At 48.3% G+C, this 27993-nt stretch overlaps 1 protein-coding gene across 1 annotated transcript in view; it reads right to left on the bottom strand.

The window, feature by feature from the left end:
• Positions 1-27993, bottom strand: part of LOC147710031 (uncharacterized) — a 76070-nt gene that overhangs the window by 37686 nt on the left and 10391 nt on the right. Inside the window, exons 3-7 of the mRNA XM_086919310.1 lie at positions 27020-27041; positions 24142-24711; positions 23521-23781; positions 23105-23469; positions 22357-22395 (exon numbers count right to left, since the gene is read on the bottom strand). Of these exons, the coding sequence (XP_086775436.1) occupies positions 22357-22395; positions 23105-23469; positions 23521-23781; positions 24142-24711; positions 27020-27041 (1257 nt within the window). The remainder of the gene's footprint in view (positions 1-22356; positions 22396-23104; positions 23470-23520; positions 23782-24141; positions 24712-27019; positions 27042-27993) is intronic.

Raw genomic sequence — 27993 nt, 5'->3', positions numbered from 1 at the left:
AAAGCCAGAACAAGCTGACAGCTTTTAGAAAGCAGCTTCAAACGTGGCTGCTCTCCCATTAATGTGTGGCAATTGTTTAGTATTTGAACACTCAAAAACCCCAGCCCAGCAGAAAAACAAATCCTTAAAGCAATCCTTCTTAGGAGTGCTCCCAGAGTGAGGTACTTCCACAGTATCTGACATTAGAAAATGCCACACTATGAATCATTAAAACATCCACCCTCCACAAATAGCTGGAGCAGCAACTTCAGAAATGTCTCCACAAGTGGTGTGTCTTGTACTACCTTTATATATGCATCTACATGTCTGCATATACTCCAGGACATCATCCCTGACACACCCCATTGTCTCTAAGTCGATGGGAGTGGCTCTCAGGGCTGGCACACAGCCCAATCACTCATTCTCTGAAAAGTCAATTATTGAAATTGATGGCACCAAAATAGAAGCTTTGGTAAATGATGGATGAGTGTAAAAATGTTGTTTGAAACTGGAATGCTGAGTAAGAAGGACCCGATGTCTGATGAAATGTAAGAATCATCTGACGCTCAAGTATCTCAAAACAGAACATTATATCACGTGGAATTAAAACAACCTTTAATAACTTACACACATCTCCATGAAATGATATTCCAGATACAGCTTTCAATTAACACAATTTTATAAACACTTGTTTAATAAATATCCACTGTCTCAAAGAAAAATAGCGACAGTAATACATATTCTACATTCAAGCTATGGCTTATAAAATACAAAAACAGATAAAACCAAATACTAACACACCTGCATAAAACCAATCCAGAATAAAAACAAGCCTACGATTAAGTGGAGAAAAACCTCCAGAAACTATGAACAATAAAAAGAAATATTCTATATGTAAACGATGAATCACAAAACATGATTCAGGTTGAAATTGCTCAATCATAAAACTACATTCTAGGAGCATACCATTAGCAAGTAAGCAGCGTTCCAGGTAAAAACAATTACCAACAAAGCCTCCTTCCAGTCTCAATGTTAGAAAATAAAATGGCAGGTTAGATGCAAGCAGCCAACAGGAAATAGATTCTCTATACCACTGTCCAACCAATAAAACACGATTTTAGATACCAGTGTTCAACCATGAAACAATACTATAGAGACGATTGGTCAAATCGCCATTTTCAAAACAATGAAGCGTCGAAGTTTATTCAGTGAACAATACAATGCCATCCCAGCTGCAATCGGTGTCACAATAAAGCACTGAACTATATCCACGCAATCAATCAATAAAAAGCCCCACTCCGGACACCACTCTTGAACAACGATCCACCATTCCAGGAAATTGTTTCAGTAATAACATGATGTTGCTTATCTGAGTCGATATTAAATGTCTATCCTGATACAAGTCCTGAACAAAACAATACCGCCCAAGAAACAATTAACAATCAGGAGCATCGTGCAAAGAACCATTACACAATCAAGACACAACCGGTGGAAAGAAAAGAGAGCTGGGGACGCGGTCTCCAATATAAAAATAATTATAGAATGAATTAGTGCACAACACAAAGCATACGGATCAAGCCAAGGACTAAGACCCTTTATATCTGCACCCGTTCCTCAATAAAATGTGTTCACAGATGGAGGTTTACAACAATAGTACACCATGCAAGTACAGCTGATTAACAATAAACACTGCTTCATATACAAGCAGTCAGATGAAGCATCACTCTGAACACACCTCTAAATCACCACTCCAAACTGAACTGTTCTTTATTAAAACAACAGTCACTGTTCAGTTGTTCCATATAAAATACCACTGCAGGCTCAACTGTGCAACAAACAAATGCCATTCGAGGTTATCAATCAAATCAACCAGCAACTCAGACATTGTTTAACTATGAAGCATGTTTTGAGACACAGATGTTCAATCATAAAAAGCATTCCAGATAAGAACATTAAAGCACCATTGCAGATACAAACGAATCAATGAGCCATCGCCCCAGATATTCTGTACATCTGTAGACATCAGTCCAAAGATGCTGTTCGATATTGAAATATTAATCAAGAGGAAGGTATTTCACATATACCAGCATTCCAGAAGCAACAATCTATATATAACCTTCCAATAATACATAATCATTCTGAATGCAGCTGTTCATCATTCCAGACACAGAGGTCCAATAATCAAAGGTAAATACAACTTTCAACCAAACCTTCTCTGAACGTGCGGTAATCTAAAGTATCTGATACCCCAAAACTCTATCCTACGCAGCATTAAAATGAAAGGAAACCCTATTATTCCAGCAACAATTCAGACACACACAGTGTCAGCGGTGCCCAGATCAATGGCACTCAATGTATCGACCTTGAAGGATGAGAGGCAAAGTTTCACTGTCAGATTTACAGTTGTTGCTGGCTAGTTATGCACTACTCTAGTTTTGAAGACGCGTTTACCAGTTAAGGGTCTTACCTGTGGTGTGAAGACATATGACCAGCAGCAGGAGGAGGCCCCCTAAGGGGACCTTTGACCCTCTTCGTTCTCGGGTCATGGCTCCGGAATCCTTTCCTTGGCTACCTGAAAATCCACACTCCACAGGGTACAGGGCCGCAGCTTCAGGTATGCATCCACAAGTGAATGAGGTGCTGCGTGTGTACGTATATATATAGCTGTGTGTACATCTATATATATAGATATCTGCCTGTGTGCACGCTCCGTGCAATCACCACGACACACCCCATTGTCTCATGTCCATGGGAGTGGCTCTCAGGGCTGGCACAGAGCGCAGTCACTCGTTTTCTGAAAACCCAATTATTGAAAATGACAGCACCAAAATAGAAGCTTTAGGATGTGATGGATGGAAAAAAAAATGTTGATTTGAAATCGGAATGTTGTGAGTCATTGGACCTGACGTTGGATGGGACGTGAGAATCACTTGATGCACAAGTACCCGAAAAAGAACAATACTTGCACAACTCCCAGGTACAACCCATTCACAAGAGAAATCAGGACTACACGTCAGCAAAAAACACCACTCCAGAGAACTGTCACAATACAGAAATATTACAGATATAAAGGATGAACAACAAAACGTGACTTCAGTTGAAATTCTTCAATCATAGAAATGCATCTCGGGAGCAGACAATTGTCAATTAAGCAGGTTTCCAGGTGAAACCAATTACCAGCAATTCCAGGTTCAAATGCTATTCCAGATGCAAGCAGTCAACGGTAATAGTAGTGAAACCACTCCAGAAACACCCTGGGACAATAAAATACATGCTTTCAAATCTAATAACCAATAAAACCATTCCAGATACAATTGCGCAACCATAAAAAAGCACATTGATGAGAAGACTGTTCAAAAATGCATTTTCAAATCAATGAATCGCTGTTTATTCAGTGGATTCCGTTCCGGTTGAAACTGTTGTGATTTTAAAGAAGTAAACGACACACAAATCATCAATCCCCATTCCAGACACAAAAGTTCCAGAAACAACCAATCAAAAGCATCCATGCCTCCAGTTGTCCTGTAAAAGTGTCAAACATGATTCCAAAGATACTGTACAATAACAAAGCACCATTCAAAACGCTCATGCAATGTAAAATGTTAATTCACAAACTGCTGTAGATCTTATGTTTAAATAGGGACCCACCGCTCATATACATTATCTGACCTTAAAGTACCCCTCAACCAAGCCCCCACTGTATCCCGCTGATACCAATCTTACCGACATATGAGATGCTCTGAGACATATCTTGGACTGCTGCCCTCCGCCAATGTGAATAGTTCCAAAATAGCAACGTTCAGCCTTGTCGCGACATCGCTGGTTTGTATCTCTCCGCTTTGATGGCCGCAATCATGACTTTGCATCACTCTTTCTTAGTGTCTCTCGAAATAGACCACCATATCGCCATTCTCTCCTTAGGGAAAGTCAGTCTTGAAAATCTCTTTCAGACGCCACTGGAGCCTTTTCTGCATGACACCATTCCCCTGGGCAGCCTTTTACACTCTTTTGTGTCATCTTCATATTCGAACCGCAGCAATACTCTGACCGGAAGAAGCTCAATCTTAACCACGAAACCCTAGGGCCTAAATGCTATTGTATCCTTGGGCCTGATTTACATCTCGGTGGACGGGTTACTCCATTACTACGGTGACGGATATCCCATCCTCTGAAATATAAATGCTATTGTATCCTAGGGCCTGATTTAGATCTCGGTGGGCGGGTTACTCAATTACTACGGTGACGGATATCCCGTCCTCTGAAATATAAATGCTATTGTATCCTAGGGCCTGATTTACATCTCGGCGGACGGGTTACTCCATCACAACTGTGACGGATATCCCATCCTTTGAAATATAAATGCTATTGTATCCTACGGAATTAATTTTTGGACGGACAGGATATCCGTCACTGTTGTGACAAGTAACCCATCCGCAAAGATCTAAATCAAGCTCTTAATTTTGTCAATGACTCGTCTTGAACAATATGGGTGTTACATATTCCAGTATAGTCTAATATTCTATGTCTTTGTGGTGGTAGGTGTGGTGGTGGGTTGTAGTGTTGGACGGCCTATCTGACATATTGGTGCTCCGGCAGCACCACGGTGCTCAACAGTCCTGTCAGACACCGAGTGCTTGCATTTTCTGCAAAATCTCATTTCATTGCAAACGACTTCCTGCTGACCCCCACTCCTCCTTTGAATGACTGAACCTGGTACTCAAATCTCCAGAGTCACCCCATCAGACTAGCTGTGATCTGCCAACTAAGCATGGGCGGAAAATCCGTTTCGCTCGCGGATTTTGCGGATTTTCGGTAAATTCGCAATCCGCGAGATTCGCGAATCTCCCGCAAAATCCGCAAATCCGCGAGCAGCGGATTTTGCTCGCACTGCTCGCACTGTTCGCGTGAGTTCGCGGCTTCCCAGTACAACTTCGCGCCCCGCGAATAAGTGCAAAATTGCAGAAATACGATCTTAGCAAAACTGAAACTACTTACCAGGTTCAAAAGTTCAGGCTCATCATTAGTAGCCATTTCCTGTAGTGCTTCCTGAGGGGCCCCTCCAGAGTTCAGTTGCCAGTTGCAACTATTATGTGACCCTGCTCTGAACCTCAGAATAGTTACACATATGCCACAAAGGTCCTGAATTACAGCTAAGGGAGACAAGCAGGAGCCAGGCTGGAAGTTCAAATCCATTAATCAGCCCCTAATTCATTATTGTCAGTTGGGGCAGGGCAGGTGTTGTAACTAATTTTGCAACAATGAAAGCACTTAGCAAGTGCAAAAGATCACTAATCAGGAAGCACTAAGGAAGCAGGTGCCAGCTAAAAAAATATTCTGTGACACATTAATCAGCCCCAAATTAATTCAGGTCACTTGAGGCAGGGAAGGTGTGCTTGCGTTGCCACAATAATGTACACTGCCTGGACAACCAGAGGGTGCTGTGATGAAACAGAGGGTGGCATGGGTGGGCCAGAGGGTGGCATGAGTAGTCAGAGAGTGGCAGTGGTGACAGAGAGTGGCAGTGATGAAGAAGAGTGTCCCAAACAGGCTGGACACGTAGAAACAACAAGTTCGCGAAACTTGCGACCCGACAGGTAAGTTCGCAATTTGCGAAATTGTACAAAACCCTCGCGAACTGGCAGAAACCCGCGCAAACACACAAAAAAAAATCCGCAAATTCGCGAGATTTTGCGGATTGCGAGTTCGCAAATCCGCAAAATTCGCGAACGCGAGATTCGCAAAATTCGCCCATGCTTACTGCCAACTCCTTGAGCAATGATGGAACATTTTATAACTTAGTTCATCTGTTTTTATAGCGTTATTTTCCTATTCAATTTTCACCTTCTCTGGGGTCATTCAAATGACACAGCTGCCAAAATGGTCACTTCTTTCTTAGTGTACAATTAACTTGTCCAACAGTGTTTTAAGACTACATATTAAACTCAAATTCAAAATGACTTTATTCGATTGCTTTATAATACAATCATAAAAGTACATATTAACAATGCAATCATTCAAAAACTTAAAAAATGTAATAATATATGCAACATTTTTTTAAGGATCATCATACAAAAAAAATCATATTATGCTCCATGATTACAAATACAATTGTTTTTAAAACATGCATATCCTCCAGTCCCTGTAGATATCATCCATGATCTGCAGCGCGAGAAAAGCTGGACGACATTGTCTCAGACCCAACTCCCTCAGAATCGGGACAATCCAAACTTTCCTCAAATTACTATAAAATCTGCAGAATAAAAATACATGTATTGTCGATTGTTCTGAACAATTGTCGCACAGACACGGACCTAGAGTTTGTGACAAATCATTCATACCTGGGACACTCACGAGCCTGTGATAAATGTTACATATAAAATGAGTTAATACAAATCTGTCATAGCCACCAGGTACAAACAATAAATACGATGGGTATTAAAAGAAGATAAAATCAATTGATTATGCTGAACGTAAGGTTTTGTACTCTCAGTAACCAGTCTTATAGTGTCCAAAAGAATCAGACCCCGTTTTTCTAATTCCTTTCTGGTAATCGACTGCATTGTACCCGGATTCTTGAGTACTCTGGATGGCCAACGTAAGACATAACATTTTTATTACACCTCAGCCACGGGATCAGCAACGCTCCTTCAAGTTTCAAGCTGTCAGTTAAAATATCCTGATTTTACATATTAAACTCTATTCTTGAATTTTTTATTTCTAGAAAGACCTTCTTCTGTTCAATTTCCCAATCCGCATAGCTTCATATGGTTATTGTCTAACACTTTCTCCCTTTGAGTTTCACAAGTCAAAACCTTTGATCAAACTGTAAGGGATATAGGGCCAGATGTAGGAGCCCAAATACCGGTCGGTAATGGCCGATTTCGGCCGTTACCGACCGGTATTTGGGTATTGTAATGTAGTGTGGCTCACTGGTTAGAGGCGGCAGACCCGAGAGCAGAGGACGGCCCGGGACCAGGGTTCGATTCCCGACGCGGCAGGTTTCTGGACCAGGGTCAGCGGACTCGATAATTCTCTCGCCTCGGTGCCCACTCTGATCAGCGATCACACTCGGCAACTCTGGGCATAAGCTTGCCTCATCTGCACTAACGGCCCCACCAGACCGCCGGGGATGCCTGGTCTCACCCTGGAGATACCCATTAAGGGACCATCTCTCAGGGAAGCCAGGAAGGGTTTCGCAGCGGTCGAAGCGCGGAGATACTCCTCCGGGAGTCTATCCTAGCGCTATATAAACCCACAATTAATTAATTAATTAATTAATTAGGGGGCTAGAAAATTACAGAATCTGTATATTTACCGATTCGGTAAATTTACTGATTCGGTGAAATACCGAATCGGTAAATATACCGATTCTGTAATTCAATATGTAGGTGGCACAGTTTACAGTGCCACAGGCCGTTAGAAATTAGTTATTTACCAACCAATACTATTGGGTGGTAAATTACGAATTTCTGTGTACATGCACATCTGTACATGTACACCTGTGCCATGTGGCACACATACATGCCCTAAGGGAAAGTATGTGTGTCACATGGCACACAAGCCAGAAACAGGGGTGCAACAGGGTGTCAAAGTGACACCCTGTCCCCCTTGGAAATTCGGTATTTTTACCGATTCGGTAATTACTGAATCAGTATTTTTCTATTGAATCCTATGGGCTTAAAGGCCCATAGGAATCAATGGCAAATACTGATTCGGTAATTACCGAATCGGTAATTACCGAATCTTACAGATTCGGTATTTTTACCGATTTTTTTTCCTACATAGCAATTACCGATTAGTAAATACCGAATCGGTAAAATTCGGTATTTACCATTCGGTAATTTGCTATTACCTACATCTAAACCATAATATTGAAATCATCACCTTGTCACTAACACCCTTCATTAACCTCCCCCATATCTGAACTCTCATACATTTAATGCCCCACCACTTCCTACAACAAGTATCTCTAAAAATGGAACAGAAAAAGAACCATGGACCATGGTTCTCAACATATATTTATAAAGAAATTTATGGGAGGCTGTAAGATTCTCTAAAAGACACAAATTTAAAAAAAAATATCTCTTGAAAGTGTAAAATTACCTAATAGACCTACCCTTTCTTTAAAGATCCATATGTAAAATAATAGGAACTTGCTAAATTCTTTGATGAGAAAATTAAATCCATTGAACTATGTTTTACTCTGCTTTCTAATCCACTGAAATACTCTACAGCCAACAGCTAACACAGGAACACTTGACTGGAAATAAAGAAATGTATTGTCTTGATTGACTGATTGGAAAGGTAAAGACCTCACATAATGTCTGTCAGATATCACCAAAGACCAGGTCCACTAAAGCCAATCATGTAGGGAGGGGTGGATCGTTAACAAGGGCTTAAAGGTACACTCCTGGCTCCAGTGAGGCAGGCTCCACGTCTTGGCCCTTGCATCTCCCTGTAACTGCTAAATCTATAACAAACAAAGGCCGGACACCTCCCCCAAACCCCGCCACTGCAGGCAAGCCAACCATCATGACCTGGAATCCGACCACCATCGAACACATCACCACGACCATAAGGAAAACCCACTCAGGGGCCCCTATGAACCCCTGCCCAGCGCACATATTCCACAACGCCGCCACCGCCATCGCACCCGAACTAGGAGGGACCATCGACGCCTCCTTCAAATCTGGAATCTTCCCAGTCGACTGGAATTGGGTGAAGGTTAAACCCCTCCTCAAGAAGCCAAAAGCCGACCCAACAGACCTGAAAAACTACTGGCCCATCTCTCTCCTCCCCTTCACAGTTAAAGTCACAGAGGGACTCGTAAACGCCCAGCTGACCACCTTCATCAAAGGAATTCTATTTTCCACGCCTCTCAATCTGGATTCCGCAGAAACCACAGCACCGAGACCGCCCTCCTCGCCACCATGGATGACATCCGCATGCTACTCTATCAGGGACACACCGCGGCCCTCATCCTCCTAGACTTCTCCGCTGCCTTCGACACTGTCTCTCATAGTACGCTTACAGCTGCAGTTCACGACGCAGGAATACAAGGAGCCGCCCTCGACTGGATCCAATACTTCCTCTCCGGCAGAAACCAGAGGATCAGACTCCCTTCCTTCCTCTCCGAACCCACTGACATAAACTGCGGAGTACCCAAGGATCGTCGCTCAGACCAACGCTTTTCAAAATCGAAATGGCCCCCCCTTGCTGCTATCGTCAGACAGCATGGGCTCAGCACAGTATCCTACGCCAAAGACACCCAGCTCATCCTCTCGCCACAAAAAACCTGAAGACACGAGTCTCAGCTTTCACACAGGAATGAAGGACGTTGCAGCCTGGATGAAAGACAATTGCCTGAAGCTGTACTCAGAGAAAACTGAGGTCCTCATCCTCCACCCCTCCCTCTCCGCATGGTACAGCACCTGGAGGCCCTCCGCCCTTGGAAAGCGACCCCCCCTACAGACCACGCACAAAACCTCGGCAACATCCTCGACTCCTCCCTCTCCATGAACCGCCAAATCAACACTGTTGCCTATACCAGTTTCAACTGCCTGCACATCCTGCGCAAGACCTTCAAATGGATCCCCCCGACTGCAGAAGGACCGTCATTCACGCACTCATCACCAGCAGACTGGACTACGGCAATGCCCTATACGCCAGAATCAACAGAACTATTATACACAGACTCCAGACCATCCAGCACGTTGCAGCCAGACTCGTCCTCGGAACACCATGCCACGAGCACATGACCCAACACCTACGAGACCTCCACTGACTCCCAGTCAAGAAGAGTCATCTTCATGCTCCTCATCCACACTTACAAGTCCCTCAACATTGGACCCAAATACCTCAACGAGAGAATCTCCTTCCATGTACCCAAAAGGAGCCTCTACTGACCTTGCCTAGCAGAGGTCCCTCGCATCCGCAGACACACAGCAGGCGGGAGAGCTTTCTGCTACATCGCGGTCAAGACCTGAAACGAGCTCCGGGTGAACATCAGACGCTCCCCTAGCCTGCACTCATTCAGGAAGGACCTCAAGACCTGGCTCTTCAACTGATCAGGAGCTGCCCCCCTTCGGGACCCCCTTCAGCTCTTTTAGACCCTGATGGGTGAGTAGTGCTCTTTATAAACCCCTGACTGATTGATTGATACCTGAGCCGTGCTCCGGAATTCAGGCCTTTGTTGTTTGCATGAACAGTGCCAGTACATAGGTCAGCCCTCTCGGCCTCTGCACTAGGCTCCTGATGACAGGTAGAAGGGGCTCAGAGGGCTGCGGCACCCTGTGGGTGGATGCCTGGATTGCACTTGTGAAGGGCGCAGGTAACCTATGAACACCTCACAGGCACTATCCATTTTATTCAGCAAGGATCAGTTATGGAGGAGCCCTGTAATCGTGGGAACCTGGGCAGTAACTTCACAACAAGAAATAAGGGTTCAGTCGGAGATAGCCTCGAGCCTAAGCCCCCCTTGGCAGAAGAAACACAAGAATTAAAAATGCAATAGGCACAGATTTATACTGGTGGTAGTGGATCATGCCACCAGGTATCCAGAAGCTATTCCCCTTAGGACCACTACAGCTCCTGTTGTGGCCAGGGCCCCACTTGGAGTTTTCTCCAGAGTGGGGTTTCCAAAGGAGGTTGTCTCTGACAGAGGTGCAAACTTCATGTCAGGATTCTTGACTGCAATGTGGAAGGAGTGTGGAGTAAATTACAAATTTACCACACCCTATCACCCACAGTGCAATGGGCTTTTGGAGAGATTCGACAAGACCCTAAAAGGGATGATAAAAGGGTTACCTGAAAAGCTTAGGCGAAGATGGGACATCCTTTTACCCTGCCTTCTGTTTGCTTACAGAGAGGTCCCACAGAAGGGGGTTGTCTACAGCCATTTGAGCTTCTATTTGGGCATAGATGGCAGAGTAAATGGAGAAGGCATCTAAAAACCTTGAGGCCAGCCAAGAACTTCAAAAAGCTTGGCATGACCAAAAGGCTGTCCTAACTGTTTACCAGCCAGGACAGAAGGTGTGGGTGTTGGAGCCAGTGGCCCCAGCAGCTCTCCAAGACAAATGGTCTGGACCCCATACCATCATTGAACAGAAGGGAGAGGTCACCTACCTGGTGGACCTTGGCACTCCTAGGAGCCCTCACAGAGTACTTCATGTGAACAGGCTCAAGGCATTTGTTGACAGGGCGGACATGGGCTTGCTCATGGCCACAGATGAGGGACAGGAGGTAGAGAGTGACCCTCTCCCAGACCAGCTCACTCAGAACCCTGATGATGGGTCAGTAGATGGTGTGGTCTTTTCTGACAGCCTCTCTGAGCATCAGCAAAATGATTGCAAACAGGTTCTTCAATCCTTTAGACAAATGTTCTCTCTGACCCCCAGTCAGACAAACTGGTGCACCCATGAGGTGGACACTGGTGACGGTCTGCCTATGAAGAGCAAAATCTACAGGCAACCTGACCACGTCAAGGACTGCATAAAGAAAGAAGTACAAAAGATGTTGGAATTGGGAGTCATTGAACCCTCAGAGAGCCCTTGGGCTAGTCCTGTAGTTCTAGTGCCTAAACCTCAAACCCAGGATGGTAAGAGAGAGATTACGTTTTGTGTAGACTACAGGGGTCTCAATGCTGTCACTAAGACAGATGCCCATCCAATACCTAGAGCAGATGAACTCATAGAGAAAATTGGCTTCTGCCAAATTCTTGAGTATATTTGACCTAATAGCTGGTTATTGGCAAATCAGGTTAGCTGAGGATGCCAAGGCCATAACAGCATTTTCTACCCCAGGAGGTCATTACCAATTTGTGGTGATGCCCTTTGGTTTGAAAAATGCACCTGCCACTTTTCAAAGGTTGGTGAACCAAGTCCTTACTGGGTTGGATGACTTTTGTGCAGCATATCTAGATGATATTGCTGTCTTCAGCTCCACCTGGGAGGATCACCTGATCCGACTGAGGAATGTTTTGGAGGCCCTGCAAAAGGCAGGCCTCACTATCAAGGCCACCAAGTGCCAGATAGGGCAGAGTCAGGTTGTGTACCAGGGCCACCTTGTAGGTGGAGGCCAGGTTCAACCATTGGAGAGCAAGATACAGGCTATAAAGGACTGGGCTCCTCCAACCACTCAGACACAGGTCAGAGTTTTCTGACAATTGTGACCCCTCTTAATGACCTGACAAGTAATAAAATGCCAAAGAAAGTTCAGTGGACAGTTAGCTGTCAAAAGGCATTTGATGACCTAAAGCAGGCCATGTGCACTGCACCTATTCTCAAGAGTCCAGACTACTGCAAAACCTTCATTGTCCAAACAGATAATTCTGAGTTGGGTGTGGGAGCTGTTCTATCTCAGCTGAATATTGATGGTCATGACCAGCCCATTGCTTTTATAAGTAGAAGGCTGACCCCTAGAGAGAAACGTTGGTCAGCTATTGAGAGGGATGCCTTTGCTGTGGTTTGGGCCCTGAAGAAGTTGAGGCCATACTTGTTTGGAACTCACTTCAAGATTCAGACCGACCATAAGCCCCTCTTGTGGCTAAATGAAATGAAGGGTGAAAACCCCAAACTTCTTAGGTGGTCCATTTCCCTACAGGGGATGGACTTTACAGTGGAACACAGACCAGGGACTGACCATGGCAATGCAGATGGTCTCTCCAGGTATTTCCACTTCGAACAGGAAAACTCACCTGGTCAAGGTTAGTTTAATGTCCCTACGTTTGGGGGGGTTATGTAGGAGAGTAGGGTCTGCAATCCTATGGTCACCCCAGATTTTTGCTTTTTGCTTTACTGGTTTACGACGTTCCTTGGCTGTGGGCCTGCTAATCAGACCTACAGCCTAGCTGTTCTCTCTCTAAATTGACATCCATGTACTTTAGGTGCATTTACCAATTGGTATTGGGTCACTCTTGTAAGTCCTTGTACAGTGTACCATAGGTACCGAGGGCATAAGTGCATCCAAGGGCTCCCAGGGCCTGCAGCATGTATTATGCCACCCCTGGCTGGCCATCCAAATCTGACACAACTGGCTGATCAATCAGCTGGGGCAAGGGGTGTAATCACCCTTTGCTTTAGATATAGTATACCTATATCTAAACCTAAAATGGACACAAATACTCCTATAAGTCACTCCTATGGCAGGCCTTAACAATCCTGGAGGCAGAGTGTTTGGAATTATGTGAGATGGTGCTCTGGCATGAGCTGAGTCTGTCTGCAGCTTTCGAAACCAAGTCCTTCAGCTGTTTCCATGATAACGCTATACCATATACTCTTAAGTGCATTATAATCCTTGCGGTTATTGCTAACTTTGGCATAGCATTATCAAAACATGTCGAGTAAGGTGTCATACGAATTGGAATACTACCTCCTCGCCAATTTCGGCGACGGGGGTAGCATTCCACCCTTTTAGAGGGACACAACATGTATGTAACTGTGAACCCTGGTTAAAGTTAACTCTAGCCTCAGCATCACAAAATGGATGCTGCCACCACAGACACAAGTCTGACCTCCTGCTGCTGGGAGTCCTTCCAGTGAGGGAGGCCTGGACAAAGGGTTTCCTGCCTTGGGAGGTGCTAGCACCACTCCAGACAGGATTTTGTGTATTAGGTAGGACAGGCCTGAAAGGAATGAGACATGCCTGGGGCACACAAGGTGTCCCTGTGCATACATGGTTCAAACCAGATGCTGGGGCTCTCCAGCCCCAGCTCTGGCGCGGAACCGGACAAAGGATAGGGGGTGTAACCACCCCCCTTCCTGGTCCCACCCATAGAAGGGACCTAGTCATAGTACAGCCCCCTTTAGGAGAATAAAGGTAGGAGCTGGTCCCATTCAAAATTAGATTAATCCCGATTTGAAACTCTACAAGAAGAAACTCTGGACTTTGACGTTCTGCTCCACAGAAGACTGAAGAAATCTCCTTTGCGGTCAAGGAGTGACCACCCTGCACCAGCAGGCACCATCAAGCATTCCAGCGGTTCACTTTGTCGTCTTCCCGAGTGGATCCAGACTTCAGAGCCCGACGAGACCTGGACTTCCAGACCTCTCTGACATCTACCTACATCTGCAGCGCAGCTGAGATCCGTGGGTGTGACGAGACACGTGGGACCGGGACCGGCCATCTTGGAGAAACTGCACTTCGCTTCCAGCACAACTTCAGAGTCATCCTCAATGAAGTGCTTTGGGGATTGAGAAGCCCCAGCTCCAAGCATCTCCTGTACAGAAGATCAGCCCTCCAGAATCCAGGTGATCTGCGTGGGGCCCTTTTGCTTGATTGCTGCTCGACGCATTGTCTGGTCACTTGCCGGCTGGCTAGTGGCCTCCTAGGCGACAATCCTTGAAATCTACACTGCTGGTCTAGTTGCTCCAGACAGGCCCTTGCTTCCCTGCAAAGGAGAAGCACCCCGGACCCTCCTGGTCCGCACCAGACGCCTTTTCCACTCACTGCGTGGGTTGCCTTTGCCAAGGCCTGTTGACGCCAAATCCGGACCCAACACTGCTGACAGCGAGAGCCTGCGTGGGACAGCTCGTGCCTCCATCCTGGTCATCGAAGACACCTCCTGGTCCATGTGGCTGCAGAGTCAAGCGTCCACTCTTCACCTGATCGCGAAGACAGCATCTGGTTCCTTCCTGGTTCCACTCCAGTCACTGGCTGGTGACTTTGAACATTGTCCCCTCTGCTTTCAGGTCTTCATCTTCCTTGATCCACCCTTGGATCACACCGGACATCTTCCTCCTGGTCGCCTGCAGCATCTTTCTTCAAGGCTCCATTGACTTCAACGCGGAAACCCGACACACTTTGACACCTATGCACCCGCAGCCCGTGGGTGAGGTAACAAGAGCATTTTGGTGCTCAAGGGTAGATTGACTCTCCTAGTGTCCAGATTTCCAGTCGTTTTAGTCCTAACCAGTCAGAACTGTCCGTACTCACCTTTTTCGTAAATTGTACTGTCCATTGACTTTGTCCCACATCTCGCGTGTGAGTTCACACTCTGCACACGCGTCCCGTGGAACTCCTGCCCCTTACCTAAGGTTAGGGTAGCGTAGTCCCAGCGATCCTACAGCCTCTGGACAGCTCCATCCCTTCTATCGATTTCCTTGTACCACTTGTTTAGTATATGGTTTGACGTGCCCCTAGGGCAACATTGTATTCGTGCAACTTAAACGTATTTTTCCTAAGAGTCTTGTCATGTGCTTAGCCCTCTGATCTCATAAAGAGTTCAGAAGTGTTTTGTTATTAATAAATATATTGTTTATTTTCATAACAACCTGTGTGGTGTCCTTTCATCTGGTATTCAAGGGGTTATATGTGGTAAAACAGCTGGCTTCACATGCCAAAAGAGTTTAGCCTAAGACTGCTTTGTCCATGCTACCATTAGGATAGCTGGTCTATAAGGTTGACTTACAACCAATCACCATAAGGGTTGTTTGGACTGATACAAGGTGATCACTAGAACTAGTGAGCATCATATATCAGGCCAAGTTCTCACACTGGGCTGCAGGGCTCCGGGGCTGCAGGGCTCGGGGGCTGCAGGCCTCCCGGGCTCCAGGTCTCACGGGCTCCAGGGCTCACGGGCTCCAGGACTGCAGGGCTCCTGGGCCACAGGGCTCCAGGGCTCCGGGGCCGCAGGGCTCATGGGGGCTCTGAAACCCCACGCTGGGCCTCATCCACGGGGAGGACAGCCAGGGACCCATGGAGCCCGTCCTGGGTACTTTGCCAAGCTGCAGGCTGGAGTGGGGAGCCCTGGACGCCTGGGTGGTGTTGCCCGGTCATCGCCCATCTGGTCCCCAGCAGGGAACCGCCAGCCCCGGAAGGGTGTCCGGGCATACCCTTGCCCCTAGTAATCCGGAGGAAGGCTACCCCTCTTTCTGGGAACCCGTGCATGCCGAGTGACGGAAGGGACCCAGGGCGCCAATGTGCCCGACCTCCTGGAGCCCTGGCTGGGATCCGGGAGGTGAATGTCACCTCACCGGAACTTCCAGGGAAGCCCGGCCATCTGGTCGCCCCATTGGGAAGCATTGGGTGCAACCAGATGTCTGAGTGGAAAGATGCGACCAGATGGCCGGGACCGACATGATGCCAATCTGCCTGCCCGAGCCTCAGCGGGAGGACTCCCGCCTGCCCTTCCAGGGCTCCGGGGCCGCAGGGCTCCGAGGCTCCCGGGCTCCATGGCTCCGGGGCTCCAGGGCGCCGGGGCTCCAGGGCTGCAGGGCTCCAGGGCTGCAGGGCTCCGGGGCTCCGGGGCTCCGGGGCTGCAGGGCTCCGGGACTCAAGGGCTCCAGGGCTCGGGGGCTGCAGGGCTCCGGGGGCTGCAGGGCTCCGGGGCTCCAGGGCTCCGGGGCTCCAGGGCTCCAGGGCTGCAGGGCTCGGGGACTGCAGGGCTGCGGGGCTCCGGGGTTGCAGGGCCCGGGACCCATGGAGCCCATCCCGGGTACTTTGCAATGCCGCGGGCCGGAGGAGGGAGCCCCGGATGCCTGGGAGGTGTGGCCTGGGAACACAGCCCATCTGGTCCCCGGCAGGGAACCGCCCACCCGGGAGGGTGTCCAGGCATACCCTTGCCCCTACTAATCCGGAGGAAAATTACCCCCCTTTCTTGTAATCCGTGCCCTCAAGGTGACAGAGGGGACCCAGTGCGCAAACGTGCCCGACCTCCTGGAGCCCTGCCTGGGATCCGGGAGGCGAATGGCACCTCATCGGGACTTCCAGGGAAGCCCGGCCATCTGGTCGCCCCATAGGAAAGCATCGGGTGCGACAAGATGGCCGAGACGAGAGGGGTGACCTGATGGCCGGGACCGAAATGACGCCAATCTGCTTGCACCGAGCCTCTGCGGGAGGGCTCCCGCCTGCCCTTGCAGGGCTCCGGGGCTGCAGTGCGCCGGGGCTCCTGGGCTCGGGGACTGCAGGGCTCCAGGGCTGCAGGGCTCCGGGGCTGCAAGGCTCTGGGGGCTCCAGGGCTCGGGAACTGCAGGGCTCCGGGGCTCCGGGGCTGCAGGGCTCCAGGGGCTGCAGGGCTCCGGGGCTCCAGGGCTCGGGACTGCAGGGCCCCAGGGCTCGGGGACTGCAGGGCTCCGGGGGTGCAGTGCTCCGGGGGCTGCAGGGCTCCGGGGCTCCAGGGCTCGGGGAGTGCAGGGCTCCGGGCCTCAGGGGCTGCAGGGCTCCTGGGTTCCAACCAGCCCGGGGAGATCAGGGAGTCTGCCCAGGCACGAGGGACCCCTTTCCAGGGCACACGGACCCTCAGGACGTGCCCCCGTTTTCCTGGGTTTTTTTCTCGAAAATTCTGCGTAGTCTGCGTAGTGGCACTCCGCCCAGCCACCCCCCCACCTGGCCCGGTCCCTGCTTATGATCCCAGCCAGGTTGGGGGAGCCTCCCTTGACCCGATGGACCCCATCACGGGCACCCAGACACTCGCTAGGCCGCAGGACGGGGGCTCCGGAACCACATGGTCAATTAGGGGTGGGCAGAAAACTACGCTCTGACAGCGTAGTGGATGAAGCCAGCCACACCTGCTCCCCGGGCCCCTAACCAAGTTTTCGTAACCCTAGCCAAGCCGGGGAGAGCCTCCCCGGGCCCCAATGGAGCCCTGTCCCCAGCGCCTAGACCCTCTGATGGCTTGCAGGACGGGGGGCTCACGCACCCCGGGGCCGGCCAGACGGAGCTCAAGCCCCGGGCCCAGCTTCCGAACCCTAGCCAGGCCAGGGAGAGCCTCCCCGGGCCCCAATAGAGCCCCGTCCCCAGCGCCCGGACCCTCTGATGGCTTGCAGGACGGGGGGGGCTCACACACCCCGGGGCCGGCCGGACGGAGCTCAAGCCCCGGACCCGGTCCCAGCTTCCGAACCCTAGCCAGGCCGGGGAGAGCCTCCCTGGGTCCCGGTGGAGCCCTGTCCCCAGCACCCGGGCCCTCTGATGGCTTGCAGGACTGGGGGCTCACGCACCCCGGGGCCGGCCGGACGGAGCTCAAGCCCAGACAATTTTTGGAGGTTATTTCCATCAAGTATTAAAGTTAATTCCGTTTTTAAAGGAAAAACCACCAGCATGCATAAACACAGCCCGAGTGGCAACAGGCTGGATGTGAGCTGAAATGCGCAAAGCACCAAGCAGAACGAGGGGACATTATAAGAGACAGATAGCTGCATGGTCTGAGGGGACAGCAGCCAGCCGAGAGAGCATAGGCAGCAGGTAGGAGCTGCTCAGCAGCAGTAAGTAAAGATGACAGAGGGAGCACAACCTGCCTGCTGAAGCAGTGACATCTAAAGGGAACCCTAACGTCTCTAAAGAACCCAGTTACCAGAAGGGAGCATAGTTGCTTAAAGGGACTGGAGCCAGCTGAAGGAAGCACAGCCAGCAGAATGTCACTGAGGTAACAGCAGTGAGCAGAGATGTCCAGATGGAACAGAGCCTGCTGCAAGGCACAGAATCAGCAGGCAGAGCATCTAGCATCTGTGAGCATAGCCAGTATGATGGAGCAGAAACACATTTAGGCTCATGAATAGCAAGTTTGATCAAAGCCACTAACATGTTGTACAGCCAGGAAAAGAGAGCACAACCACAGCAGAATATAGCATGAGAGGGTGCACAGCAGCGGGGAGCACAGCCAAGAAACAAGAACAGAACCACAGCCATCTGACTAGAGCACAACAAATAGAGCACAATCGGTTAGGCAGCAGAAGGGAGCGCAGCCAAGGAGATAGAACTGAACCACAGCCTTCTGACTGGGGCACAGAAGGCTAGAGAACAAGCAGCCAGAGGGGGTGGGCAGCAGAAGAGAGCATAGCCAACCAAGGTGACCACAGGTACCAGACTGGACCACTACCATCTGGCAGGAGCAAATCTAAGAGAAGGGAGCACCACCAGCAATATGACCCTTGCAGCAGGAGAGAGCATAGGTGTCAAGCTAGACAAGAGCCAACTAAAGGGAGCATTTCTCAGCAGCTAGCATTACACAGTATATCAAGCAGAGACAGCAGTAAGATGTCTGTACACTAAACTGACTCGCATAGAGAGATTCCTTTGCACTGACTCAAGTGTCTATTTTAGGTCCAATTTGCTGAAGATAGGCTGCTCTGTCCTAATATAAAGCTACGGGTGACACAGCCCCCCCTACAATCACCACTAAGGGCTGGTGAGTCCAGTCCTGGACATTAGATATAGAGAGAGGGTGTCAGAAAGGTCTAGCTTCTGGTGTTTACATGGCTCCTTGTCACCAGGCAGTGCCCTGGTCATTAGTCGATAAGGAGATGCTGAGATACATATGTCATTAGGGTCGAGCTGATCCAGTGCTGGCCCTTAGACTGAGAGGGAGTCAATAGCTCCTGGCCACTGGTTGCCGGAGATTTTATTATTCCTGATCCTTAAAAGTAGGGTTATATAGCCCCAGGTTTCTAGGATTTGCATGGTCTTTACCTGGTAGCTAGAAATGGAGGGATTACAGGGCTCCAGGCTAGAGACAGGTGGGGCCCTTCCTGTCCTTTAAAGAGATAGCGCAGTGCAGAGGTTGTGCCGCTGGTGTCAGGTACATCCTTTACTGGTCAAAGAGAGAGGGGGGTATACAGAGCTCGTGCCGCTAGGGACAGATGCGTCCTTTAATGGTCAAAGAAAGAGGGTGGTGCAGAGGTCGTACCACTGGGGACAGGTGCGTCCTTTACTGGTCAAAGAGAGAGGGTGGTGCAGAGGTCGTGCCACTGGGGACAGGTGCGTCCTTTACTGGTCAAAGAGAGAGGGTGGTGCAGAGGTCGTGCCACTAGGGACAGGTGTGTCCTTTTATGGTCAAAGAGAGAGGGTGGTACAGAGGTCGTGCCACTGGGGACAGGTGCGTCCTTTACTGGTCAAAGAGAGAGGGTGGTGCAGAGGTCGTGCCACTAGGGACAGGTGTGTCCTTTTATGGTCAAAGAGAGAGGGTGGTGGAGAGCTCATGTCACTAGGAACAGGCGGGTCTGTTTCTTGTCATTAAAGGGAGAGGGTGGTGTAGGGTTCGTGCCACAAGCAAAAGTCGGTCATTTCCTGGTCATTAAATACAGAGGGCAGTCCAGAGCTCAGGTTAGGAACAGGTGGATCTTTTCCTGGTCTTTAAAGAAAGATGGCCATGCAAAGCACGTACCACTAGACACAGGCGAGTCAGTTCCTGGTCATTAAGGAGAGAGGGTGGTCTAGTGTTCTTCAACCCTGTTTTTCTTTCTCCCCCCAATATATTTATGCAGGATTCGATTAAAGCATGCCCCATCATGTCACCGTGACAAGAATGCTTTGCGCTTTCGCCGGTCAATCTCCTGTTTGGAAGTCTGGTTTTATTGTCATTTTCGTCGTATTGGCTTCCAGACCACCTGGTGACCATTTACTGCAAACTGACCTGTCCACGAGATGGCTTCCTCTGATTATTTTGGCCTACTCTCTTATAGGTAATTCAAAATCTGAGTAGTCTGCAAAACCTTTAATGGAATTCTTTTTATGTTTTAAGGCTTTTCTTTTTGAAAGAATTGAGGTAAAGTAATTTTACTAATCCCAACAGTTGTGCCTCACCACTGGCACATCTGCCTTTTAATAATAAATTAGGACCCAGATCCTGTCTGTAATCATTGCAACCCTTATCCAACATTTCTCTACAGGGTCACAAATGATTTTTACCCTATATCACCATTCTTGTATCTCATTTAGCCCTGATACAGGTAAAAACAATAGACAATTGCTTATCTCCCAAAGCAGTGCCAATTTAGGGGCTTTTCTCACAGACAATACTTGGACCTTCCTTCTCTTGTCTTCCCATCACCTCTATCTTTAGAAGTTTCATTGTCTCCCATATTCTTGAAAATAAAGCAACATTCTAACTATACCCCCAAAGTAATATTGGCTATAGGTCTAACTAGACAACTTTCTGTGATATATCCCTAAAGCCAAAACTCAACCCTCCTCCAAATCTTGCCAAACCTAGTTTTGGACCTCCAACCCCTTTATCCAAGCACCACTCACGGTTTTCCACGCTCTGCCACTTACCCCACTGAATTTGATTCAAACCTGTTTTTGTATAATACTTTGTACAATATCCTGTTTTGTATAATAATTTGTGTAATACCCGCAATTACAGTTGTCCATAAACACTCTGCTATTGTTACTGCCCACTCAAATCTGAGTTTATACTTCATTTACGCACGGCCCTCATTTTAGCAGTAGATCACCTCCAGTACTATGAGAGGGATTACTATAGAGAAACTCCTTCTGGGTTCAGTACTCCGGGGGAACTCAGTTCTAGTAGAAAACTTTACTCAAGAATCCACTGCATTTTTCCTTTAGAAATTCCTTGCTCTCGATTTCTAATTATGATCAGTAAGTTTTTTTCACTTTAAAATAATTTTTTTCAGCTCCAAAAATAGCTTATCTCATGCTTTATGCACTATCTCATAAATGAGACAATTATATAAGTTGATTAGCACAATTTCAGTGACACTAGTGTGACCACTGTTTATCTTATATATGTGTTCATTATTGCTGTAACCCTGAGGAAGCCCCAAGTCTGTGTGCATTAGAGGGGCGAAACACGTGTTGGCTGTGTAGTGCACCTTTTGCCTCACCTCCTTTGGAAGTCACGAGGAGCATTTGATCAGACTAAGTACCATTCTACTTTTCAACCAATGAGCGTTTATGTTACTTAAGCAGGGACAATGTATACATTCATGATAGCTTAAGGAGCATAACTTACATAATATACAATGTATAACTGGACTAGCTGTTTACTTTGCCTGTTGCTTTGCACCAATGAGAGGAACAATATATGGAAGACATTATGCTAGTTTTTAATTAGTGTCAGCAGCATCCCTTCATTCCTTTGATCTAGTCATTTCTGGGATTGAGGGCACAACCCAGGCACAAGTGGGTGCAGCAAAGACCACAGAGTACTAAACATAAAGAATGGGCTACTACTAGGCAGACTCAGAGTAGAGACATCTTCTCTTTTCCATTAAAGGGGGGAGGGGCTGCAGGTCACCAGACTTAGGCTAACTTCATCTTGGTGTTAAAGGTCAGGGGCACAGACCTGCATTCAATGGTGTGTCTATCCTTAGATGGTGCAACCTCAGATGGATGATTCTTAAACATAATAAATATTTAGTGGCATTTGGATTAGGATAAAGTGTGTTTGGAGGGTGCTGAGTGGTCTAGTGGAGTGCATAAATATGACAGCAAGGGGGTGGGTGATGGAGAAGCAGGAAGGTAAAAGGGTCTAAAAGCTGAGCCCTGAAAAAGGAGATGCCTGATTTGTTTCATGGCGCTAGAAATGGAGGGAAGTTGTTCAATGAACCAGCGCCTAGGTGTGTTTGTAAAGACTTCAAGAAATGTGTCTAAAAGAAGTAGAAATTTAAAGAAAGGAAAGGCATAAGAGGTTTAACTTACTGGCAGCTGCAGTTGTGGTATCTGGTGAGGTTTGTCCAACTGTGGAGACAAAAAGTTATGATTAGAACATTCAGGGGAGCTGGAACAATTTTCCAGGTGGGGGTTGCCATCAGTGTTACATCACTGAAGTACTAGGGATAATGGCAAACCACAGCATATCAGAAAGAGCAAGGATAGATAAATGAGCCACGCCTACTCAGCAGCAAAGTGGTAATGGTGTGGTATGTAGCTGGCAGTGCATTGTGGGGGCGGGCTGTGGGGGGACACTGACTGAAAATATATTATTAACGCATTCACCTGTTGTTGGGGCTGTTGTTGTATCTGTTGTTGCTGCTGTTGTGGCTGCGGTGGTATCTACTGTTGTTGGTTCTGTAGTGGCAGCTGTTGTGATGGCTGTTGTTGCTGCAGTTGTACCAGCTGTTGTAGCTGCTGTAGTGACAGCAGTTTTTGCTGTTGTATCAGCCGTTGTTGCTGCTGTTGTAGCAGCTGTTGTTGCTGCTGTTGTAGCAGCCGTTGTTGCTGCTGTTGTAGCAGCCGTTGTTGCTGCTGTAGTGGCAGCTGTAGTTTCACCTGTTGTTGGGGCTGTTGTTGTATCTGTTGTTGCTGCTGTTGTGGCTGCAGTTGTGGCTAATATTGTTATTGCTGTTGTGGCTGCAGTGGTAGCTACTGTTGTTGGTTCTGTAGTGGCAGCTGTAGTGATGGATGTTGTTGCTGCAGTTGTACCAGCTATTGTAGCTGCTGTAGTGACAGCAGTTGTTGCTGTTTTATCAGCCGTTGATGCTGCTGTTGTAGCAGCTGTTGTTGCTGCTGTTGTAGCAGCCGTTGTTGCTGCTGTTGTAGCAGCCGGTGTTGCTACTGTAGTGGCAGCTGTAGTTTCACCTGTTGTTGGGGCTGTTGTTGTATCTGTTGTTGCTGCTGTTGTGGCTGCAGTTGTGGCTAATGTTGTTATTGCTGTTGTGGCTGCAGTGGTAGCTACTGTTGTTGGTTCTGTAGTGGCAGCTGTAGTGATGGATGTTGTTGCTGCAGTTGTACCAGCTGTTGTAGCTGCTGTAGTGACAGCAGTTGTTGCTGTTGTATCAGCTGTTGTTGCTGCTGTTGTAGCAGCCGTTGTTGCTGCTGTTGTAGCAGCCGTTGTTGCTGCTGTAGTGGCAGCTGTAGTTTCACCTGTTGTTGGGGCTGTTGTTGTATCTGTTGTTGCTGCTGTTGTGGCGGCAGTTGTGGCTAATGTTGTTATTGCTGTTGTGGCTGCAGTGGTGGTAGCTACTGTTGTTGGTTCTGTAGTGGCAGCTGTAGTGATGGATGTTGTTGCTGCAGTTGTACCAGCTGTTGTAGCTGCTGTAGTGACAGCAGTTGTTGCTGTTGTATCAGCCGTTGTTGCTGCTGTTGTAGCAGCTGTTGTTGCTGCTGATGTAGCAGCCGTTGTTGCTGCTGTTGTAGCAGCCGTTGTTGCTGCTGTAGTGGCAGCTGTAGTTTCACCTGTTGTTGGGGCTGTTATTGTATCTGTTGTTGCTGCTGTTGTGGCTGCAGTTGTGGCTAATGTTGTTATTGCTGTTGTGGCTGCAGTGGTTGCTATTGTTGTTGGTTCTGTAGTGGCAGCTGTAGTGATGGATGTTGTTGCTGCAGTTGTACCAGCTGTTGTAGCTGCTGTAGTGACAGCAGTTGTTGCTGTTGTGTCAGCCGTTGTTGCTGCTGTTGTACCAGCGGTTGTTGCTACTGTTGTAGCAGCCATTGTTGCTGCTGTTGTAGCAGCCGTTGTTGCTGCTGTAGTGGCAGCTGTAGTTTCACCTGTTGTTGGGGCTGTTGTTGTATCTGTTGTTGCTGCTGTTGTGGCTGCAGTTGTGGCTAATGTTGTTATTGCTGTTGTGGCTGCAGTGGTAGCTACTGTTGTTGGTTCTGTAGTGGCAGCTGTAGTGATGGATGTTGTTGCTGCAGTTGTTCCAGCTGTTGTAGCTGCTGTAGAGACAGCAGTTGCTGCTGTTGTAGCAGCCGTTGTTACTGCTGTTGTAGCAGCCGTTGTGTCTGCTGTAGTGGCAGCTGTAGTTTCACCTGTTGTTAGGGCTGTTGTTGTATCTGTTGTTGCTGCTGTTGTAGCTGCAGTTGTGGCTAATGTTGTTATTGCTGTTGTGGCTGCAGTGGTGGCTACTGTTGTTGGTTCTGTAGTGGCAGCTGTAGTGATGGATGTTGTTGCTGCAGTTGTTCCAGCTGTTGTAGCTGCTGTAGAGACAGCAGTTGCTGCTGTTGTAGCAGCCGTTGTTGCTGCTGTTGTAGCAGCTGTTGTTGCTGCTGTTGTAGCAGCCGTTGTTGCTGCTGTTGTAGCAGCCGTTATTGCTGCTGTAGTGGCAGCTGTAGTTTCACCTGTTGTTGGGGCTGTTGTTGTATCTGTTGTTGCTGCTGTTGTGGCTGCAGTTGTTGCTAATGTTGTTATTGCTGTTGTGGCTGCAGTGGTAGCTACTGTTGTTGGTTCTGTAGTGGCAGCTGTAGTGATGGATGTTGTTGCTGCAGTTGTACCAGCTGTTGTAGCTGCTGTAGTGACAGCAGTTGTTGCTGTTGTATCAGCCGTTGTTGCTGCTGTTGTAGCAGCTGTTGTTGCTGCTGATGTAGCAGCCGTTGTTGCTGCTGTTGTAGCAGCCGTTGTTGCTGCTGTAGTGGCAGCTGTAGTTTCAACTGTTGTTGAGGCTGTTATTGTATCTGTTGTTGCTGCTGTTGTGGCTGCAGTTGTGGCTAATGTTGTTATTGCTGTTGTGGCTGCAGTGGTAGCTACTGTTGTTGGTTCTGTAGTGGCAGCTATAGTGATGGATGTTGTTGCTGCAGTTGTTCCTGCTGTTGTAGCTGCTGTAGAGATAGCAGTTGCTGCTGTTGTAGCAGCCGTTGTTACTGCTGTTGTAGCAGCCGTTGTTGCTGCTGTAGTGGCAGCTGTAGTTTCACCTGTTGTTGGGGCTGTTGTTGTATCTGTTGTTGCTGCTGTTGTGGCTGCAGTTGTGGCTAATGTTGTTATTGCTGTTGTGGCTGCAGTGGTAGCTACTGTTGTTGGTTCTGTAGTGGCAGCTGTAGTGATGGGTGTTGTTGCTGCAGTTGTACCAGCTGTTGTAGCTGCTGTAGTGACAGCAGTTGTTGCTGTTGTGTCAGCCGTTGTTGCTGCTGTTGTAGCAGCTGTAGTTTCACCTGTTGTTGGGGCTGTTGTTGTATCTGTTGTTGCTGCTGTTGTGGCTGCAGTGGTAGCTACTGCTGTTGGTTCTGTAGTGGCAGCTGTAGTGATGGGTGTTGTTGCTGCAGTTGTACCAGCTGTTGTAGCTGCTGTAGTGACAGCAGTTGTTGCTGTTGTATCAGCCTTTGTTGCTGCTGTAGTGGCAGCTGTAGTTTCACCTGTTGTTGGGGCTGTTGTTGTATCTGTTGTTGCTGCTGTTGTGGCTGCAGTTGTGGCTAATGTTGGTATTGCTGTTGTGGCTGCAGTGGTAGCTACTGTTGTTGGTTCTGTAGTGGCAGCTGTAGTGATGGATGTCGTTGCTGCAGTTGTTCCAGCTGTAGTAGCTGCTGTAGTGACAGCAGTTGTTGCTGTTGTATCAGCCGTTGTTGCTGCTGTTGTAGCAGCTGTTGTTGCTGCTGTTGTAGCAGCCGTTGTTGCTGCTGTTGTAGCAGCCGTTTTTGCTGCTGTAGTGGCAGCTGTAGTTTCACCTGTTGTTGGGGCTGTTGTTGTATCTGTTGTTGCTGCTGTTGTGGCTGCAGTTGTGGCTAATGTTGTCATTGCTGTTGTGGATGCAGTGGTAGCTACTTTTGTTGGTTCTGTAGTGGCAGCTGTAGTGATGGATGTTGTTGCTGCAGTTGTACCAGCTGTTGTAGCTGCTGTAGTGACAGCAGTTGTTGCTGTTGTATCAGCCGTTGTTGCTGTTGTTGTACCAGCGGTTGTTGCTGCTGTAGTGTCAGCTGTAGTGGTGGCTGTTGTTGCTGCGGTTGTTACTGCTGTTGTGGCAGCTGGTGTTGGTGTTGCTAATGCACAAAAATAAGACAATTTTTGGAGGTTATTTCCATCAAGTATTAAAGTTAATTCTGTTTTTAAAGGAAAAACCACCAGCATGCATAAACACAGCCCGAGTGGCAACAGGCAGGATGTGAGCTGAAATTCGCAAAGCACCAAGCAGAACGAGGGGACATGATGTTGTAAGATGGACAGCATACAAATAAAATTATTAGAGACAGCTAGCTGCATGGTCTGAGGGGACAGCAGCCAGCCAAGAGAGCATAGGCAGCAGGTAGGAGCTGCTCAGCAGCAGTAAGTCAAGATGACAGAGGGAGCACCACCTGTGCTGTAGTGTGGCTCACTGGTTAGAGGCGGCAGACCCGAGAGCAGAGGACGGCCCGGGACCAGGGTTCGATTCCCGGCGCGGCAGGTTTCTGGGCCAGGGTCAGCGGACTCGATAATTCTTTCGCCTCGGTGCCCACTCTGATCAGCGATCACACTCGGCAACTCTGGGCATTAGCTTGCCTCATCTTCACTAACGGCCCCACCAGACCGCCGGGGATGCCTGGTCTCACCCTGGAGATACCCATTAAGGGACCATCTCTCAGGGAAGCCAGGAAGGGTTTCGCAGCGGTCGAAGTGCCTTGGGACCCTCCGGGTAAGTAGTGCGCTATATAAATGCCTATACATACATACATACATACATACCTTCCTGCTGAAGCAGTGACATCTACAGGGAACCCTAACGTCTTTAAATAACCCAGTTACCAGAAGGGAGCATAGTTGCTTAAAGGGACTGGAGCCAGCTGAAGGAAGCACGACCAGCAGAATGTCACGGAGGTAACAGCAGTGAGCAGAGATGTCCAGATGGAACAGAGCCTGCTGCAACGCACAGAATAAGCAGGCAGAGCATCTAGCATCTGGGAGTATAGCCAGTATGATGGAGCAGACACACATTTAGGCTCATGATTAGCAAGTTTGATCAAAGCCCTTAACATGTTGTGCAGCCAGGAAAAGAGAGCACAACCACAGCAGAATATAGCATAAGATGGTGTACAGCAGCAGGGAGCACAGCCAAGAAACAAGAACAGAACCACAGCCATCTGACTAGAGCACAACAAATAGAGCACAATAGGTTAGGCAGCAGAAGGGAGCGCAGCCAAGGAGATAGAACTGAACCACAGCCTTCTGACTGGGGCACAGAAGGCTAGAGAACAAGCAGCCACAGGGGGTGGCATCAGAAGAGAGCATAGCCAACCAAGGTGACCACAGGTACCAGACTGGACCACTACCATCTGGCAGGAGCAAATCTAAGAGAAGGGAGCACCACCAGCAATATGACCCTTGCAGCAGGAGAGAGCATAGGTGTCAATCTAGACAAGAGCCAACTAAAGGGAGCATTTCTCAGCAGCTAGCATTACACAGTATATCAAGCAGAGACAGCAGTAAGATGTCTGTAGACTAAACTAACTCGCATAGAGAGATTCCTTTGCACTGACTCAAGTGTCTATTTGAGGTCCAATTTGCTGAAGATAGGCTGCTCTGTCCAAGTATAAAGCTACGGGTGACACAGACCCCCCTACAATCACCGCTTAGGGCTGGTGAGTCCAGTCCTGGACATTAGATATAGAGAGAGGGTGTCAGAAAGGTCTAGCTTCTGGGGTTTACATGGCTCCTTGTTA

The sequence above is a fragment of the Lissotriton vulgaris genome, chromosome 5 (genome assembly GCF_964263255.1).
Source record: "Lissotriton vulgaris chromosome 5, aLisVul1.2, whole genome shotgun sequence".
In the NCBI taxonomy this organism is placed as follows: Eukaryota; Metazoa; Chordata; class Amphibia; order Caudata; family Salamandridae; genus Lissotriton; species Lissotriton vulgaris.
Note: the sequence above shows the minus strand (reverse complement) of the source record. Positions and strands in the feature narration are given on the sequence as shown.